General features: G+C 38.8%; 1 protein-coding gene across 1 annotated transcript in view; it reads right to left on the bottom strand.

Moving 5' to 3' along the window:
• LOC102030601 (zinc finger protein 791-like) overlaps positions 1-16,213 on the bottom strand; it is an 18,449-nt gene extending 2,236 nt beyond the window's left edge. The window contains exons 1-5 of the mRNA XM_013520656.1: positions 16,207-16,213; positions 15,065-15,111; positions 2,166-2,292; positions 1,907-1,967; positions 6-513 (exon numbers count right to left, since the gene is read on the bottom strand). Of these exons, the coding sequence (XP_013376110.1) occupies positions 6-513; positions 1,907-1,967; positions 2,166-2,292; positions 15,065-15,070 (702 nt within the window). The 5' untranslated portion in view covers positions 15,071-15,111; positions 16,207-16,213. The remainder of the gene's footprint in view (positions 1-5; positions 514-1,906; positions 1,968-2,165; positions 2,293-15,064; positions 15,112-16,206) is intronic.
• Positions 16,214-16,425: the final 212 nt, after the last annotated feature.

Raw genomic sequence — 16,425 nt, 5'->3', positions numbered from 1 at the left:
TTACAATAATTTTGTGTACTAAAAGCTTTCCCACATTGCTTACATACATAGGGCTTCTCCCCACTGTGAATTCTTTCATGGACCTGAACATCACTGGGTGTGCTGGAGGTGTTCAAATTTTCCTTATATACAAAGGTTTTCTCTTTAAGGTGAGTTCTTTCACTAAGATCAGTGTAGGATTTCCCACGTTGATCATATTCATAGGGTTTTTCACTAGTCTTTGTAATTGCATCCCTTTGAAAGGAGTGGAAATCACCACAGGACCTTACATGTTCATTACACTTATACAACTTCTCTTCTGATCCCAAATACTCAGATGTCTTCAGTTCACCGTGAACTATGATGGGCACATTTTGTGACAAAGGCCCAAGCGGGGGCTTTCCACAAGCAAGGCCTTCAGCTGGCTTTAAACTAGCTTGTTCCATGTCCATATTAGTATCTGGAGTCCAAAGGAATATTTCTTCATATTGATTCCAGCCTTCATTTTGATAGCATTTCTCAACCTTTTCATTTCTGTAGAGAGAGGAAAAAAAACAGTGGCAATACAATGGGTCTTATATTAATCATTTAGCGTAAGTTCCAATTTGAAACCTCCTAAGAAATTCTGACAATGAATTAACTGAATGCCCTAGAGGATAACATCAAATCAGCCATTCCCAAAAGTGGAATTCATTTGGGAATTTTAAAATTGGTGTATTTTGCGATACAGAAAGCTTCATTTCATTTTGGGCAATTGGTACATATGTACATCATATATTGATCATTTTGACACCTTTTCCCCTTCACTCTTCCTCCTCTCCTTATCCTGGTTTGTCTTCCCAAAAAGTTAGGCTTTCCTTTTTTAATTGTCTTTTTTTTAATTTCACTTCCTAATATATATGTTGGTTTCTCATATAAGAGAAAATGTGTGACCTTTTATATTCTGTGTCTGACTTATTAAACTTAATACTACAGGATGAAGACCCATTCATGTCTTTTGCCAAATGACATGATACCATTCATCTTTATGGTTAATTATATAGTACATTTTCTTGTTTTTCTTTTTCTTCTCAGTGCTGGTAATTAAACACAGGTCTTAGTACTCAATTACATCTCTAGCTTCTTTATTTCTTATTTTGAGAGATTCTCATTGATAATTAAGTTGCTCATGCTGAGCTTCAATTTGCCATCTTCTTGAATCAGCTTCCCAGAGTGGTGGAAATATCAAAAATCATGCTGAATGTATCAAAAATTTTCTTTATCCATTCATCCAATGATTGACATCTGTTATACATTGTCCTGCTTTGAGTATGTGTATGCACCTATCAGTGTGATGTGATGATTGTAACTCTTTTGGGATTATACCCAAGAGAGGTATTGCTGGATCAAATGAAACTTCTATTTATATTTTTTGAGATATCTATATGTTGATTATCATACTGGCTATACTTAACATCTCTGGAAGATGGCTTGAAAACACTTGTTAATACAACACTAACATTCACATGTACTTTGAATACTGCTTCAATGTTAGCAATTTTTTTAGATATGGAATGTCTCATATTCACATGTATATATAATAGATATGCTGAAAATGGGTTTCAAAATTCATTTCCTTTTACGTACATCTATATATAATACTAAATGTAATTTCATGCATTTTTATGATGGTGATCATGGAAGAACTTTTTTATACTTACATGTCAGATAGAGTCTCACTGCATCACTATTCAGTTTCCTATATTGGAATATTTCTGTATTTAGTTGTCAGATTATACATACTAAAACTGTATACATCTTTGGAGAATATTTGTGATTAAATGTGGAGATTAAATAAATTTGAATATGGCCATGTCTCCCTGGTTGTGATATTTCTGTTCATACACTGAATCTGGAGGAATATTTTTTCCTTTTGAGTACAAATTACCTTAGATTTCTCCAGTAATTTTTGTACTGTTCTTCAACTTCCTGGTTATCCAAGACTGTTCCTGAATTACAGACACAGAAATATAAGGAGACACTGTATTATCACATAAAAATGAATAGATTCCAGTTAGATTCATGGTATAATGTAACCGGGTCTGAGATATTCTCCAAAATGTTTTCACGTTCCATTTAATGAAACTACACTGATGAACAACAATGTTCTCTGATTGTATACATGAGAAAGTAATGTCATCCTTTACCTACAGCAGCCATGTTCCTAAAAGTTTCCCTCATCACATGTCTGTAGAGCTTCTTTTGGGATGGATTAAGCAAAGTCCACTCCTCCATGGTGAAGTTCACAGCCACATCCTCAAAGGTCACTGCCTCCTAAAAGATCAAATGTATATTTCTTAAAGTAAAACAACAGCAACAATAAATCATGGAAATATTTCCCTTGGTAATTTCTAGAATAATCACTTATTGAAAATTCCAAGGGAGGAAACGAAAAGGTCACCAAAGTAGGAGAGTGGTCATCCATAGGGCAAGAGAGGTTTGAGCCACAAGGAGGACACCCAGACATGGCTCTGGAGCTCCTTCCACTATGGTGTCACCAAGTGCCCACAAAGAGCTTCTGCAATGGGTTGAATTTGCTGTTTTGATTTGATTTTTTAAATTAATACACGTTTAAAGTTGAAGGGTGTGGAGGAATACCTTTTTTCTGTTTTCTTTCCATTTTAAAATACATGTTTTCTAGCATAGAATAGGGAGTCTGTGACTAGAAGGATGAGCCCCAGAGGAAAGTTCTCAGCTGCCCTTCCCTCAGCTATCATCATCAGGAGGTTTTGTTCTTAAAGCCCTAAGATGCTTCAGATGCTCCCAAAACAACCTGCATCCTCTAAGGCTTTACTAATACCTTATTTTATTAAATTAAATTATATAACTTCAGAAAAGATTGCATATTTAGGGTTTAAATAGTAAAAACAGCCATTTATAGGCATTTTTTCTGACCATACCTGAAACTTGCAGTTTTTCACAATATGTATGTGTTGTAGGAATGTAACCCTCACAAATATCTGGGGTCCACTGTATTTACGTTGTTATTATTGTTAAATCATACCAAAAATTTTGAAAATAAAATGCATTGCAAAATATTTAAGCACTAAATTACCATGGAGAAAGTACACATTAATTTATATCAGCCTGGGCTACACAGTGATTTTAAGGCCAGCCTGAGCTGCCTAGAGACACTGATGTCAAAGTAACAACAAAATCATTTCTCCATTTTTCTTTACTTCATTAGATATAATCAATTATCCACTCCATTTTTAACTAGGGAATCATAATATTATGGTTAAATCATGAAAATAAATTGTTAAGTTTTTAAGCAACTTATACTTTATACCAGCAACTTGCTGCAGAAGAAGCAAAAGGGAACCTGGTTGGGGAAGAAGTCTTGCTTCCCTGCATTTCACAAAAGAACCCGCACTCAGAAGGCTGAACACACTCCTGAGCACGTGCACCACACACTGTGCCCATGCAGCCCAGGGCAGCTCAATCACAGGCGGTGAGACAGGGAAATATGGTAAGTCAGGTAATTCAGATCTGGGGCCTCTTCACCTCCTACTTAGCCATCTTCACGGGTGAACTTTCATGTGATCAGTCTCAATTCTGAGCAGAGACAAATACCTACTGTCAGTTGAATGTTGGCCTTCATCTTTTCCAAATTGTTCTTTTTTGTTGCTGTTTTTTGCTTTTTGTTGTTGTTGTTTTGTCTTTTTGAGACAGGGTCTCACGACGTAGTTTAGGCTGGCTTTGAGCTCACTTTGTAGCCCAGGCTGGTCTCAAATTCACAGCAATCCTCCTGCTTCAGCCTCCTGAGTGCTGGGATTACAGGCGTGCACCACCACACCCAGCACAGTTGTTCTTTTAAATTCTAGTGTGCATTGCTTGCTGAGCACTAAGCAATTCTCAAAAAAAAAAAAAAAAAAAAAATGGTGGGCTCCAAATCAATGGACCACTCAGAGAGACCAAAGCTTTGACAGAGCACTCCTATAGTACACTGCTTCAAGTGAAGTCTGGTGTCTAAAGCATGTGCTGTTGCTTTTCATTATGAGGCATCATTCTGAGTTTCAAGGGGTGGCACACTGAGTCATTCCATTAAGAGAAATGAACATACTGCCTAAAACTGGCTTATGATGAAAAGATGGACGTTCTTACTGTTTAAAAAATTATGCTAGTCTTAGATTCTCTCCTCTATTTAAACAAATTGATAGTACATACACAACTAACCTCAAATTCACAGACACTTTTCTAGGGGAAGAAAGTTCCAAGGATGTCTTTCAGAAAGGCACCCACACTTCCACAATGGAAACAAGTCACAACATTTTGACATAAAAACAAATAACTGATGATGTTTAATATAACCAAATAGTTTGATTATGGTATATAGTAGTGTTTGGTGATCCACACCTTTGATCACATTACTTTGGGAGTCTGAGGCAAGAGGATAAGAGCTTCAAGGTCAGAGTAGTGAGACCTACAGTCAAATTTAAAATAATGATTAAAAATATAAAAGGTCTGGATGTTCCTCAGAGTGAAGGTATTGGGCCAAATCCCTACTACCACAAAAAATATCTTATAATTGTCTTTATTCCTATGTACCACCTTCCCCATTACACCTAAATAATGTTGCCCAACCAATTTTTAAGCTAACACCAGAGAGATAAAATTTCTAATTATGCCTCAAAAATGATTAGGTGAACTCACCAGTAACAAAAGAATTATTTATATACCTTTATATAAATTTCTTTCTTTCAAGCCTAAAATTTTGAGACACTTTCAAACTGAGCCAGCATAGACTCCACCCTTTACCTGTACACTAAGAACACTTTCAGGGGAAAATCACTGGTTCAGGAGCTGATTCTGCCACCCACCATCAACCCACTTTCCCACATTGCGTCTACTCCACTTTGCTCCTCCCTGCACAGGACAACACTTTACGCCTAATCAGTGACATGACTGCAGACTGACAACTGGTGCTTTCCCCCCGCTGCAATACTGCTGTTACTCATGTCCTACCTCACTCAGCATGTCATGTTTTTTCAAGACAGGGCCTCACTTTGTAGTTCAGACTGGCCTTGAACTCACTATGTAGGCTAGGCTGAATTCTTGAACTCTCAACAACCCTCAAGTGATGGGATTACAGGCATGTGCCACCACGGTTGGCTAGCACGTCATTTCTAAAACAATGTCTATGAACTATCCATGAATATAGCAGTTATGTGAGAGATGGTGCTTTTCTATCTTTTCACCCACTCACGTATCACCTGCGGATGCCCTACTTCAAGGAGATTCAAAGTTTGGTTTTAACAATCAGTCCTTTCTGGAAATTGTTCTTTGTAGTATCACTTTCATCTTTCCTTCTTTACAATGATAACTTCCTTTCCATTTTTTGGGCATTCTAAGAACCTTATTACAGGCAATGTTAAACATACCTTCTAATTTTTATGCCATTTTTAAATTGTGGAGAAGTGTTTGGAAATTTTGGAATTTACTGTCATCACAATCAAATGCACAATGGAAGATACAACTTGAGTACTTGAGACCTTGTATCTAAACTTTTCAGAAATTTAGCATAATTAGGTGGCTTAGCCACTTTCCTGTTACTGAGGTAAAATACCAAATCCCCACAAGTCAGAGAACTTTACACTGGCCCAATTTCAGTTCATGGTCTGTTGGATCCAAGGTAGAAGCACGATGCCAAAGTAACACAGCAGAGGAAAAGATCCTCAAACCATGCAGCCTGGAAGGAGGCAAAGATGGGAGGAGCTGCAAAGAATACGCTTTTCCAGGCCTTGCCTCTAGGGACCCATTTCCATTACATCTTCACATCCAAACAGCACATCCAGATACTGACGTCACCAATGAAGGAATCCACTGATGAGCACAGGGCCCACACAAACCAATCAACTTTCAAACTCAAGAGACACTTAGATACAAAGCACAATACCTGGGCTGCTGCTGGGAGAAAAACAGGCCACCCAACACTGCAGTTTGACCTGCAGAGAAACCCCACACATGCATCATGAGTCTCCCCTCAACCGTCTGGCTCACTGAACAGCACAGAGAGGAGTGGGGCTGCGGGTACTGAGCCGGCAAAGGCCATGGTACAGTCACCTCACTCGGACAGGAAACTCAGGTCCTGGCAAATGTCTCAGTCCCACCCAGAGGGTTATAAAGGACCAAAAATGTGTGCCAGTGGCAACTGACATACAGGAACAATGATTAATCACCTGATCCAGAGAGGCCCACATACTGCCAAAGCTCATCTTGACCACTTCTGACCAGATGTGGGCATCCACAAGTCCTACTCTTATGCTGGGCCATCTGGCCCTGCTTAATGGCCATTCTGAGTTGAGGGTCTCTCAGCACCTTCCCATGTGCCACAGTCAGTAGAATTCATAAAGCAAATCAGGCTAAGCCAGGCTGGGAGTCTCTCTGCAACACACTTGGAGCTTCTGACTTGAGTGTTTGACAGAGGATTCTATTTTCTGGCCAGTTTGTCTGACTGGACAGTTTATACAACAGAAACTCCTCTTCATAGTACAAGGCTGCTCTATTTTTGCCCACTGAGCCACGAGGGAGGAAAAACTAAATACCATACCTGCTTGAGCTGAGCCCAAAAATCCCCTTTAGACAAAACCCTTCCCAGCCCAGGCTTCCTCCCTGGACAATGACTTGACCCAGCCTATTGGAACATTGCACTGATGCAGGATTTGCTTTTGGTGTTGGCGAACTCCCTGTGTCTCCTTACTGTACTCACAGGCTCTGAAGAGTTGGTGTTGGAAGGCTTACGGAGCTGAAGACCAGTATCCAAAGCAATGGCAGATACCAGAGCTCCTCCACCAAAAAAGGAGAGACTTCTTTTATTCCACCTCAGACACAAGCTTATTGGCTGGGGCCAACCCCACACAGGGTGGATTTTCTGCTTAGTTTATGTCCCACAATCCAATCATCCACAGACAAAAGCTCCACAAACTTTCTGGTATTTTCTGCTCATCAAGGGGGCATATCACAATTAATGATCACTAAAACCTAAATGAGTCTTTCTCTTAAGAATTCCCTTCACAAATGTTTTTCACATGTACAAATTTTATCCTGAAGCCAGTGAATGTTTGCAGGTAAAAAGGCAAACATTTTCTAGTAAAAGCCCCATGGCCATCGGTCACCTCCACAAAAAGAACAAGCCCCAAAACCATCTGTACAGAAAACATCTGCTGAACATGGATTTAAAGCATGAGAATAATTTTTCAATATGAAAAACCAAAGACACCAAAATTCATCTTTAAATGACAAGATTTGTAGACAAATATTAACCAAATGTGAATTGTCCGTTGCTTTCCTGAGCATTGGTAGTATCGTCATCATTCCAGGAATATACTCCCCACCGCTCTGTGTGTAATGACTGACACGATGTTCATTTTTTAAAGCTATTTAACCCCACACCTCAATTGACCTATGTAGTCATTTCTATAACAAATTTAAGCATGTTAGAAGTTTCTTGCTCTTTCAGAAAGTGTAACTGTCATACATTTGAATTTTCTTGAGGGTGAAACACAGTACTCAATTTAAATTATTTATTTGAAGCCACGTTAGAGGATGTATGATGGCATTTTAAGTGTACACTAGGGACATACTTTTTTGTGACTCCTATCAGTGGCCTGTCACATCACAGAAACAATGAAAACACACACTGAATACTATATTGGGCCATATTCTATGGATTATGAACAAAGAGCTTCTAAGACTCTAAAGAAGAAATCAAAGAACAGAGGGAAGTAGGAAGTACTTGATGAATGGGTGGAAAAGGAGGGAGAAATATGGAGGCCATGATGTCACTATTAACTGTACTTCTAGCAAAAAATACTCTGAAGTGAGAGTTTTATGGCTAAGGCCTTTTTCACATTGTTTTGATCCTTGTCCGAGGCTGACTATGAGCTTATGCAGGACTTTTCAAGGAGTCTCTGCTATTTCCAAAATTGGGATAGAAGTAAATGACAAAGGAAAAGCCAGAGTGCTTTTACAGCTACAGTAAGTTAAACTGCAGTTGAGAAGTATATATATCTGCTGTCCTCAGGAGAGTGGATCCCTAAGATGACAGTCACAATAGACACAAGAGAACATAGTGACAAGTAAATAGCCAATGAAATTGGTCACACGGTGAGTAAAATTTCTTCTTACTACAATTTAACATTAATTGGAAGATGTGGCAGAGACAACTTTGAGTTACATTGAGAGGCACACAGGACAAGGTGTAAACCCACCATTGTCACTAATATGCTATAACTGAACAAATCTGTCTGAGTTACTTTCATACCACTGAGACACAATACCCAACAGTCACAATTTAAAGGAGGGAAGGCTTATTTTAGTTCACAGTCTGTGTAAGTGTCAGCCATCGTTGGCTGGCTCTAAGGTAGGGTGGATTGACAGAGGAGCATGGCATGCAGGAAGCTTGCTCATGGCATAACACTGGGAAGTAATGTGCCATGAGAGGAGGAGTGATATTTATGCACAGTTCTAGGATACACCGCCAGTGACCAATCTCTTCCTGCCAGGCTTTACCTCCCAACATCATATCCTGGTATAAACCCATCAGTGGACTAATCCAGTACCACACCCTTGACTCCGTCACCATCCAAAAGCCCCACCTATGAGCACATGATGCTTTGGGAGAACATCTAGATTTAAACCATAAATCACAATTAAGTCCAAAGGAGACATAGTGAGGAGGGGGCTATATTACAGAAAATTCACTTAATATATAAAATATATATGTACCCTTGCATATGCACATCCATATATGCATATATTTCATTATTTTCTCACCAAGTTATTGTACTAAAATGTACACATATCCATTTACTAATTGCTAACTCAGCCTTGTATGTAAGGCTCAACCATCACTTTCAGAAATAACACCTTGACAGAACAAAGAAGCCAAAAGGAGCTTTCCCAAGAATTTGCATACAGGCAACAAAGAACGTCTATTGGCTAGAGCCCAAAATAGCCAATCAACATATTACAACTCTTAAGGGAGAGGGTCCCTTCTTGCCACGTAACAAAAAGGGCTAAGAGGAAAGACCCTCAGGTGCCAGTTTCAGGCTCCCTACCTCGCTACAACAAGGTAGCTGTCTATCTCCTCATCTCTTTTCCTCCTTCTAATACAGTGATTTTACTTCTCTTTCTTAACTTGTATCTCTAGGTCTTCATTTACATAAGTTTTTGAATCCTACATAGTTAAAATTTACTCTCACAAGATGCAATAATAGGATAGGAAGCACTTGTGACTATGCTATGGTACAAGTCTACTTCTGAAACAATAAGACATTTCAAGGTGAGTTCAGATTAGTCGTAAGTAGATATCGCTAACAGTTGAAAATTAGAAAATACTGGGACATATTCCTACTGAATTTCCTAAGAAACAACAGAAAATAGAACCATAAAAAATGCCCAACTGAAATAAAGAGGGTGAGAAAAACCAGATTGATTATGCAGCATTAGAAACAGAATAAACAAAACTACAGGAAACAGAAAGAAAAAAGCTCTATAGAAGTTTTAATATACTTTAAAAAATTATACTACTGTGAGACAATCTACTCAGTTTTACCATCTAAAATGTATAAATGTTTCAAAGCATCAGGCTTTAAGTTATATTAAATTTCCATTTATAAATGAAAATATGAAATGTTTTTTCAAATATAAAACATACAAAGGCAAATACAGATTGAATAGGTTACTCATTAAGAGAAAGTATAAACTAGCATTGATTCAATGAAACCTACCAAATCTTTATCAGTTTGACAGTATTCAATCTGTCCCTAAAAGAAAGTAAGAGATTACCATGACCAAATGATTATGTAAATTTATTTTCTCTAAGAAATGCAGAAGAAAAAGCCTTCTCAAAAATCACAAGAAATATTGATGAAGACAAATCAAAGAGCAGCAACAAAGAACTTGACAAATCCAAAGAAATGGAAATAATATCAAGTAAGGTCTCAAAACATATTGGAATTAGGATGTTTAGATTAGAAACCAATAGCTGGAAAATCCTTAGGAAAGTTTAAAACATAGAGATTAGGTCATAATTTGTTTTTTGTACCAGGAGTCTAAGTCAGGATCTTGCACTTGCCAGGTAAGTGCTGTGCCACTGAGCTATCTTCCTAGCCTCAGTCACAATTTTTAAATGACATGTGTCAAAAGAATGGCTTATTCAATTATTAATGATTTCATAATGTACAAAATTGAATCTACATATTATCATCTTAGGAGGACTTCCAGATAAAATCTTTTTAAAATGCATATATTAGAAAAGAGCAACAAACTCAACTTGATATTCAAATACTCCACTTCAGATACCAGCAAAACATCATCAAAATAAAAATGAAACTCATTCAACAAATAATAGCAGGGGCTGGGGATTTAGCTCAGCGGCACAGTGCCTGCCCGGCAAGTGTGAGGTCATGAGTTCGATTCCCAATACTGGAAAAAAAAAATGGCAAATCATATGCTCAATATTCACTCAGGATTATAGAAAACACAATGAGAATTATTAAAAGTATGTAAAAATGGGCTAGTGAATAAACTGTCATCCATTACATTAAAAGCATAGAAAATATAAGATTATATACACAGCAAATACAAGGAAGACAAAAAACAAAAGCCCTTAACATTAAAATAGAACATATAAAATTGTGCTCATCTGTACACAGCATCATTGTGTATGCTGCCAAAATTAAAGAACCAACAAAAAATACTAGAATTACTAAGACTGTAGCATCACATACATCCCTAGCTTAGTATACAGATACCTACCAGTTAACTATGCATCAACTATAAACTGAATTAGAAATTCTGCATATAGCATATACAGCACACAGAAAGACACAGAAACAATTTCATATTAAAAGCTCACATATGAAAACTGCTCAACACTAGATGTAATCACCTAACACATGATAAAATAATTTAAAAATGTTTAAGCTTAGAAGGAAAAAAATGACCAAATTAGATCATTTCAAGTATGGGCAACACACAAGAAGCACCTATACATGAAACATTAAGAGGACAAATTCATATTCCAAAGCTTTGTGTAAATTTTTAATTTTTCCATAATCTGCATACCAGCACTTTCTCTCATTCTGTCAAAAATCCTAATTCATTACCAACTGAAGAAAATAAATAATATATTTAACAGATAATATGATAATATATGAAACATACACTATATTTAACAAAAGCAGAGTCAGTAGAAAAAGTAAGTGAAGCAACTGAAATACGAACTTCCCTAAAAACCTCTGCATAACAGATTGAGAGAGAGAAACCACAAATAATCACTTCAGCATAATACTACTACTTTATCCTCATTTATTAACATTGAAAATTTCAAAGACTTTACCCCAGTAACACTCTTCTTAGTAATGTGATGGTAAAGCCACAAAGTACATCCAAAAATCCACCCTGTGCCTATGCTAGGAGTTAGATTAAGTCAGAGATGCACCAAAAGAAACCATAATTATATATTCACCTGCATCATGATTCTGTGAATCTATAGACATATTTGTGTTAAATGTAAAACAAATATTTTACTTATAATATTTATTTTTTGCTTTTTCAGATGAAGCACTTTAATTTCCAACCAAGCCTATCAAATCCTTTTGGTTAAATCATGATAAAAACTTTTTAAATCTTTGAGGTAACTTCTATTCTTTACACACAACTTCCTGCAAAGAAGCAATGCAGATACAGGACAGAGAAGAAGGCTGCTTCACTGTAGTTCAAAAGGTAGCCCATACCCAGAATGTCAAACACATACCTGAGCTTACGAATCATTCTCACTCTGACTATGCAGCCTGGGATGTGTGACTCCCAGAAGGTGCATGAGGAAGACATACGAAGCCAGGAAATTTAAATCGAGGACTTCCACATGGCCTACTCGAACATCCTTCCAGCGTAAAATTGCTTTAATTTCCCCAGGCTTACCACTGAACAGAGACTCATCCACAGTCATTTGATGGTTGACCTATTCCTTTTTCACTTTCTCTTCTAACTCATGTATTGTTTGCTAAGCACCAAATAATTCTAAAAGGAACTAGTATGGCAGATTAACAAGAAACACTCATGGAGGCCGAGAACAGACATAAGCAAGCTTTATTTTTGCCAGCAGAGGACACCCACTGTAGCCTGTCAGGAATGTCGACTCTGAGACTTTGTTCTCAGGGTTTTTTATACAGTAGCAAGCTCCCATAGCAACCACATTACCTCATTTTGGACTTTTACAAAAATGCCACAAGGTTTACATTTCCCAGGAGTGAGTTAGTCAGACGGGATACAGTTAAATTTTAGCTTGCCCCACAGTTTGTCCTGTTTGTTCTCAGTGAACAACTTGTCCTTCCTTTGTGGGTTTTATGGTTGCCTAAATGGAAGGGAGAGAGGAGTAAGCTTATCTAAAATTTAAGTGACTTCTAAGACAGAGTTCAGAAACAAAATGGAGTCCCATTAGCCATGTCACCCAGAGATACCACAATTCTGAAAAGTTGAGACCCCAGTCTCAGTGTGCTGCTTAACAAGCAGATTTCAGGCTAAAGCATGTGATGCAGGGTTTCACCATGAGTCATTATTAAGAAGATATCAAGCATTGGCACACTGACCCATCCCTGTAACATAAATGAAGATAAATTGCCTAAAAGAGGCAATAATAAGAAGAGAAGGACATTTCTACAGTTCAAAAAATTATGATAGTTTTAAGGTCCCAGTTCCAGAAGCAGGGGATGCAAGTAAAAAAACACAACTGCACTACACAACTAATCTGAAATTTACAGACACTTACTACAGCCAGAAGAATGCAAGGATTTCTTTCAGACTGGCCATCACACATTCTCAACTGGCAAATATTACTGTACAGCACTCTGGACATAAAAAGAAATAGTTTTTTTTTTGTTGTTTTGTTTTTTTTATTTAACCAAGCACTGTGATCCTGGCAAGGAGAAGTGATTTTAAGACCCCCACCAGAGCTGGGTTTGGTGATCCACACCTGTAATCACACTACTCTCATGGGCTGAAGCAAGGAGATCACAAGTTAACTATGCATAACACAGTGAGAGCAACTCTCAAAACACACTACCACCACCATCAGCACCAGTACTAATTTTTAAAAATGGACATAGCTCAGAGTGCAAGAGCAAATTTTAAAATCTACCAGCTTCATAGATAGGACTCCAGACTCGATAAGCCTTGATTGTCTAAACTCAGAGATTAGGGTTAGCTCTGTCTGACCATATGCAGCTGCACCAAGGTCAGAAAAATATATCCTGTTTGCTAGCCTGTTTCAAGATCTTCCTGCCCAGGATGCAATGGCCCAGTTAAGAACACAAGTGATTGATTATACCTACATGCTTGGCACCAACCCCCGTCATCCCCATTATATGATAAATGACCTCCTGTAACCAAAATCCACCTGAGCAAATCTACCTAGAAGTGTATGACTAAATATATGTAACCAGTTATAGAATAATTTGCTATCAGCTTTTGTAATCCTGCTTGCAGAAAGGTTCATAAGACCCTGCTTTGCTCTGACTCAGGGCTGATGATCTGAAACTTGCATTTCCATCAGCCCACTAGCGTTAATAATGTAAGTTGCTCTTGGGAGCGGCTGGAGCTGGAAATTGGTCATATGTGTGAAGGCAGAACAGAGCCAGGTGCCTCAAGCAGTCAAGCTACCTCAGTCTTGAGAAACAAGTCCTGCCTGAACAATTTCAGTCATTAGTTGCTAGGCAATATTGCCTCACATGACACTAACTTTGCAAGGTATAAATTCACGCCCCAGTATTATTGTTTGGTTTTCCAGTCCTCCAAAGTAAAGAGGTTATTCCACCTGACCCCAGCCTTTGTCTCTTGTCTTTATTTTCTCTATACCCACTGCTATTTCTCCCCAGGGTACACCAAGAGACTGAGTTCCCTACAAGTTGCTTTCCACACTCTTTGGTGCAGAGCATTTTCCATCTGGTTTGTTTCAAAGTCTGTAACAAAGCAAATGTCCTGGACTCAAGTCAAACTACTCATCCAATGACAGAAATGCTATTCCACTCATTTTTCAATGCACAACAAGGCCAGATACAATTTTCTAAGTTCCAATTTTGCCTCTTAAGTCTTTAAGTAACTCAGTAACAAAAGACTTATTAATCTAACATTTCTAAAATTTCTTTCCCTTAGGTCTCTGATATTTGACTCGTAGTCAACCCAAGCCAGCGTAAGATCCCTTGTGCAGTCACACTAAAATATTTTGACTTCAGGAGTTGACTTCACCACACTCCATCATCCCCCCTTTCCCACAGTCTATCTTCTGTACTCCTCCCTGCACCAAAAATCCTTTTGTATCTTATCCTGTAATTGATATGCATGCAGACCTGAAATCTGGTGTTTAAACCTTACAGCTGTATTCCTTGTATGAAAAGAGCTACTTCAATAAGCATTGCATTATTTTAAAAATTTCTACAAACTATCTAAGACTATATGGAGGCTGGGGACTTAGCTCAGCGGCACAGCGCCTGCCTGGCAAGTGCGAGGTAGTGAGTTCGATTCCTGGTGCCAGAAAAAAAAACCCCCCCCCGCAAAACAAAAAACAAGTAAGTGGGAGCTAAGACTATATGGACCATGTGAGAGATGGCACCTATGTGTCTTTCCATTCATACCCAACTGACATTTACATGAGGGTGGTCCACTTCAAATAGAGCATTCGTTACTGGTTAACATGCAGTCCCTTTTGGAAAGTTGTCATTTGAAAGATTACTTTTTTTTCTCCTTCACAAATCAGTAATTCCTCCTTCAAATTTTTTGACATTCTATCATTTCGTGGCCTTTTGGCTAAGATCAAGTGTAGCAAATTTTTTGACATTCTAAACAGTAATGGAAACTCTCTTTTATCCTTATTTCTTTCAATATCGTGTATTTAACAATGAAATTTAGCAAGCTTGACAATTGCTAAACCACTGAAACTCACTGCCAGCAGTGGTAAATCTTTTCTCAGATCTTCTTGGATATTATCAACAGCACACAATGACTTTCACAATGCAAAAAAGTAGTTAAAAATATAGCCACTTACTGTCATCACAATGAAGACCAGGATTGAGGACACATGGGTTTGAGACCCTGTAGTAAAAACATGTATTACATTTAGCACAGATGGGTGCTTTACCCAACTTCCTGTTCCTGGAACAAAATACCCCATACCCACAACATAAAGAAGATTTTATCCCTCACAGTTTCAGTCGATGATTAGCTGGAAATAAGGCAGAAAGGACGGCAAAAAAGCACGATGGAAGAAAAGGTGCCAGGAAGCAGAGAGTGAAGGGAGAAGATGGAGAACAGAACGTACTTCTCCAGGCCACACTCCAGTGACCACCTCCACCTAGGTTCCCAATCTTAACACCACATTCAGTTACTGAACACTTCAGTGGATGAATCCACTGATGAGCTGTGTCCCACAAAACCCAAGCAACTTACAAACACATGAGACATCTGGGGAACATTTTCAATATAAATTATGATACCAAGGTCTGTTATAGGAAGAAAAAAGACAGGATACCCAACATGTCATAGTCCTACACATATATATGAGTCAAGAGTCTCTTTGCAACACTCCTGATGTCACTGCATGTGGTGGAGTGACAACTGGTGGTCAACTTGTAACATCCAGCTAAACTGAGTCAGTGTGGTGCTGGGTGTGGGACACCCACCTGGGGACTGTTGCCAGCAACAAAAAAGGCAGAACCAGAGAAGGAGGGCTGCTGGGAGCTGGTACAAGCCATAAGGAGCTTTCGGTTCTTTTGGAGGAGCTTGTCATGCTGGCTTTTCTGATGAACTTGGCCATTGCCATCCTCTGAGGAGCTCAGGACCTTGTTGGCACTGAGAATAGCTTCAGTTCACTTTGGGGGAGCTCTGGTCCTCACTGTGATCATCACTTCCTGGTTCCAGAGGGAAAGATGATGCACTGCCAGTCTCCTGGAGAAGCTTGCTGCATTGGCTTTCCCTTTTTTTTTTTTTTTTTTTGGTTTTTTTCCAGTACCGGGAATTGAACTCATGACCTTGCACTTGCCAGGCAGGCGCTGTGCCACGGAGCTAAATCCCCAGCCCCTGCCTTGGCTTTCCTGACGGGAACTCAGTTGTCCTGATCACTGGGGGAGCTTGAGACCTCACTGTGCTGAGGATGGCTGTGGTACCTTTCAAGGGAGCTCTGGTTCTTACTTTGAGTGTTGCTTCCTGGCTCCAGTGTAGATCCCTCAGCCTGCTAGCACAGATTCTTCATCCTGTTGGCACAGACTTTTTAGATTCTACCGCTGACCTTTCGGCCTTCCCAGCGCAGATCTGTTAAACAGGATAGCAAGAGATGTTGTCACAGGCTCTGGGCCTCCGGATTTTTGGGAGGCATTGTTATGGGCTGTAGGTCTTCAGCTGGACTCATGC

Source organism: Chinchilla lanigera, unplaced genomic scaffold, assembly GCF_000276665.1.
Source record: "Chinchilla lanigera isolate Chin_1 unplaced genomic scaffold, ChiLan1.0 scaffold00055, whole genome shotgun sequence".
Taxonomy (NCBI): domain Eukaryota; kingdom Metazoa; phylum Chordata; class Mammalia; order Rodentia; family Chinchillidae; genus Chinchilla; species Chinchilla lanigera.
This window is presented reverse-complemented; position numbering and strand designations above follow the sequence as displayed.